Below are 3,502 nucleotides of genomic sequence, written 5' to 3'. Positions count from 1 at the left end.
ATAATGTAGAATGTATTAACATATATATTTTTTCTTTTTATTTTTTTGATGTATATATATATATATATATGTATATAGAATAAAGTTTTTAATATGTTCATTCCGGCAATTTTGCTGCATATCATAAAATATATTGTTTTTTTATTGTTATTTTCATTTTTTATACTTTATTTTATTTTATTTTATTTTTTTTTTTTTTTGATTTTGTTTCGTTTTTCTTTTACTTGTTTTTAATTATTTATTAATTTTTCATATTAACAATTTGTCCCTTTATATTAAATAAACAAAAATAAATAAGAAAAGAAAATTATATGTCAAAACAAAAAAGAATGTTATGTATTTTTTCAGTAAAAATGAATATAGAAAAATATGGAAGTTATTAAGAGATACATTAGAAAAAATAGGTACAAGTTTTATAATTTCTCCATATCCATATAATCTTATATTTATTTTTTTTTTTTTTCTTTGATGTGGATTTGATTTGAAATTCTTTAATTTCATTTTCCACATTATGGAAATTTTAATATATTATTTTGAGAACATATGTAAAATGTTCTAAACAATATTTTAAAAACAAAAACATTTTTATAATATTTCACATGAAAAAACAAAATGATAATCATTTTATTGTAGAAAAAAAAAAAATAATAATAATATTAATAAAAATATACATATATATATATATATATTTATATTATACATTTATACAATATGATAATATAATCATGAATAATAAAAATGATGATTTTATTATTTTATAGTTTTTAATTTTTTTTTTTCTTTATTTTTTTTTTTTGGAAGCTACTGCTAAATATATTTACTCCTCAATTTGAGGAGCATCAGTGGTTGTTAGACTATCAATTCTATAATATTTATTCTGTAAAAAGAAAAATATAATAATATAATATATATATATATATTATATGTGTGGTATTTTGGTTATATCTACATAAAGAATTATATTATATGAAAATAAATACACTTAATAATTTTATATATACATATGACACACTATTCTTATAATATATTTTTTTTAATTACCAATGAATCTCTCAAATAATCATGAGAGTATCCACATAATATTTCAAGTAAATGTATTGATTTCAAAAAGTGAGAACAAATCCTTTTTCTAAAATGATAAAATAAAAAATATTAAAAAATTAATTTAATATTTATTATTAAACGTAAGGACTATATATAATTTTAGTTGAGCATATACAGTACAGAAATATAATCATATATATACATATATATATATATATATATATATATATATATATGTATATTTTTATATTTTTATATTTTTTTTTTTTTTTTTTTTTTTTAGATATTCTTACTTTTCTTCAAATGTTATTGTAAAATCATTTTCTGTTGATAAAATATCAGTATTTATAGAGTTTGCATGGATTTCTCCTAACTCTTCATATAACCAAGCTAAAACATAATTTGCTCTTGGTATAACATCTATAGCATATTTTATTCTTTGCATTTGATAATATATTGCTTTTTCCCATTGAGATGTATCTCTGTAACCTTCAAAAAGTATCGTATATAATTGAAACATAATCCAATGTTGAGTAAATATTTTATCAGCCTGTACATAAACAGCTAAGGCATCAGACAAATCATTCTTATCTGTTTCTTGCAATCTTTCTATATAACTATTTTCATACTCTATATATTCATATGCTGTACTTTCTGTTATTTCACATAAGCAAACATTGCACTTTGTAACAATTGGAATGTCATCATGATATTCACTTTTTATGAAAAAGGTTCCTAAATAAATAAATATAAATATAAATAAATAAATAAATAAATATATATATATAATGTCAATACTTATATTCAAAAAAATATACATGTAAAAGAAAACATATATATAATAAGATTCATTTTTTTATGCTTATTCCAATTTATTATTATTTTATTTTATTTTTTACCCATTGCACATGTTGAACATCTGAAACCTCTACAATTATCTACAGGATGAGTACACCTACTACACATACATACAAATAACCAGTTGGTAAGTTTTTCCCTCCTAACTACGATAATAAAAGAAAAAGAAACATATATTAAATATTAATTTTTTTTTTCTTTCTTTTTTTTGCTTTTTTTTTTTTTTTTTTGGTTTAAATTCTTACTATTTGATGATTTGTATAGATCGTCATCTCCTAAATAAGATATTGTTATTTCATCTCCAGGATTTAATTTAATCCTTGCACGTAAAACGAAACTATCGTTTTCACCATAGTGCCAACAAGCAGTAGAGATACAACTATGTGCAAGCATAGAAATGCCTAAATAAAAAAAAAAATAAATAAAAACACATAAAAATAAAATATATGTAAAATCATTAAATTATGTAGACAATATAAATGAAAACATTATATATATATATATATATATATATATATATGTATGTTTATATTATTTTTATTTTTTTTTGTTGTTGTTTGTTGCATTTATTTGACATATTTTTAACATTATATCATTTTATTTTCCTTACGGTTATAAAGAACTAGACCTTCATTGTCCGTATGATGGCCGAAGGCATTATAATGCCAGACTTGTATAATTCTGGAATATATTTTTGGATCAATTAATTTATTTTTATAATAGTAATATTTATTTCCATTTACAAAACTTGTTTTTTCGCAAACTTTATCTAACACATTATAAACATCATCATCAGGTTCTTTATCAGGTTCTGGAACCCATTTATCAAGACAAGCCTTATAATTAAAATCATTGAGCATAGTAATACTACATAAGGCTGCATAATGCCATTTAAGTGGCAATTCAAAATTTTGTTCATCATTTAATTTATTTAAATATGTCCATAATTGCTCGTTTAAATTTGGTGTAACTATTAATATTGGATTTTCAACAAATATAATAGAACCTGGATCTAATTTTTTTTTTGTAAACATACATCTACCTTTACCTTTTACATTAGATATTTCTACATCGTTATCAATTTCTTCAATAGTATAAACATCTAATTTTTCTTCAACATATTCTTCTTCTTCTTCTTCAACAACAATATTATCGTTTTCTTCATGTTTCATATCTGTAATTTCATTTTCTACTATGATTTTTTCTATATTCTTTTCATTTGGCAATGTGACTATTACATCGTTCATGTTTTCATTATTAGTATATTTCTTCTCTAGTTCTTCTTCATCCACATATTCTTCATCAACATATTCCACATCGATATTTTCCATATTCACTTCTTCCATCTCATCATTTTCTTCATTTACTTTTTCTTCATATATATTTTCTTCATATATATTTTCATCATCTATATTTTCATCATCTATATTTTCATCATCTATATTTTCATCATCTATATTTTCATCATATACATTTATATCATCTATATTTTCATCATCTATATTTTCATCATCTATATTTTCATCATCTATATTTTCATCATCTATATTTTCATCATATATATTTACATCATCTATATTTTCGTCATCTATTATTTCTT

The 3,502-nt window shown here is 20.4% G+C and overlaps 1 protein-coding gene across 1 annotated transcript in view; it reads right to left on the bottom strand.

The window, feature by feature from the left end:
* Window positions 1-817: 817 nt before the first annotated feature.
* Window positions 818-3,502, bottom strand: part of PGSY75_1115200 (putative SET domain protein) — a gene marked incomplete at both ends in the record, with an annotated part of 3,361 nt that continues 676 nt past the window's right edge. The window contains 6 exons of the mRNA XM_018786272.1: window positions 818-876; window positions 1,041-1,128; window positions 1,337-1,778; window positions 1,943-2,047; window positions 2,147-2,302; window positions 2,512-3,502. The exon at window positions 2,512-3,502 is cut by the window's right edge and continues 351 nt beyond it. Of these exons, the coding sequence (XP_018641067.1) occupies window positions 818-876; window positions 1,041-1,128; window positions 1,337-1,778; window positions 1,943-2,047; window positions 2,147-2,302; window positions 2,512-3,502 (1,841 nt within the window). The remainder of the gene's footprint in view (window positions 877-1,040; window positions 1,129-1,336; window positions 1,779-1,942; window positions 2,048-2,146; window positions 2,303-2,511) is intronic.

Source organism: Plasmodium gaboni, chromosome 11 (genome assembly GCF_001602025.1).
Source record: "Plasmodium gaboni strain SY75 chromosome 11, whole genome shotgun sequence".
NCBI lineage: Eukaryota > Apicomplexa > Aconoidasida > Haemosporida > Plasmodiidae > Plasmodium > Plasmodium gaboni.
The sequence above is the reverse complement of the archived record's forward strand: the minus strand, read 5'-3'. Positions and strand labels throughout refer to the sequence as shown.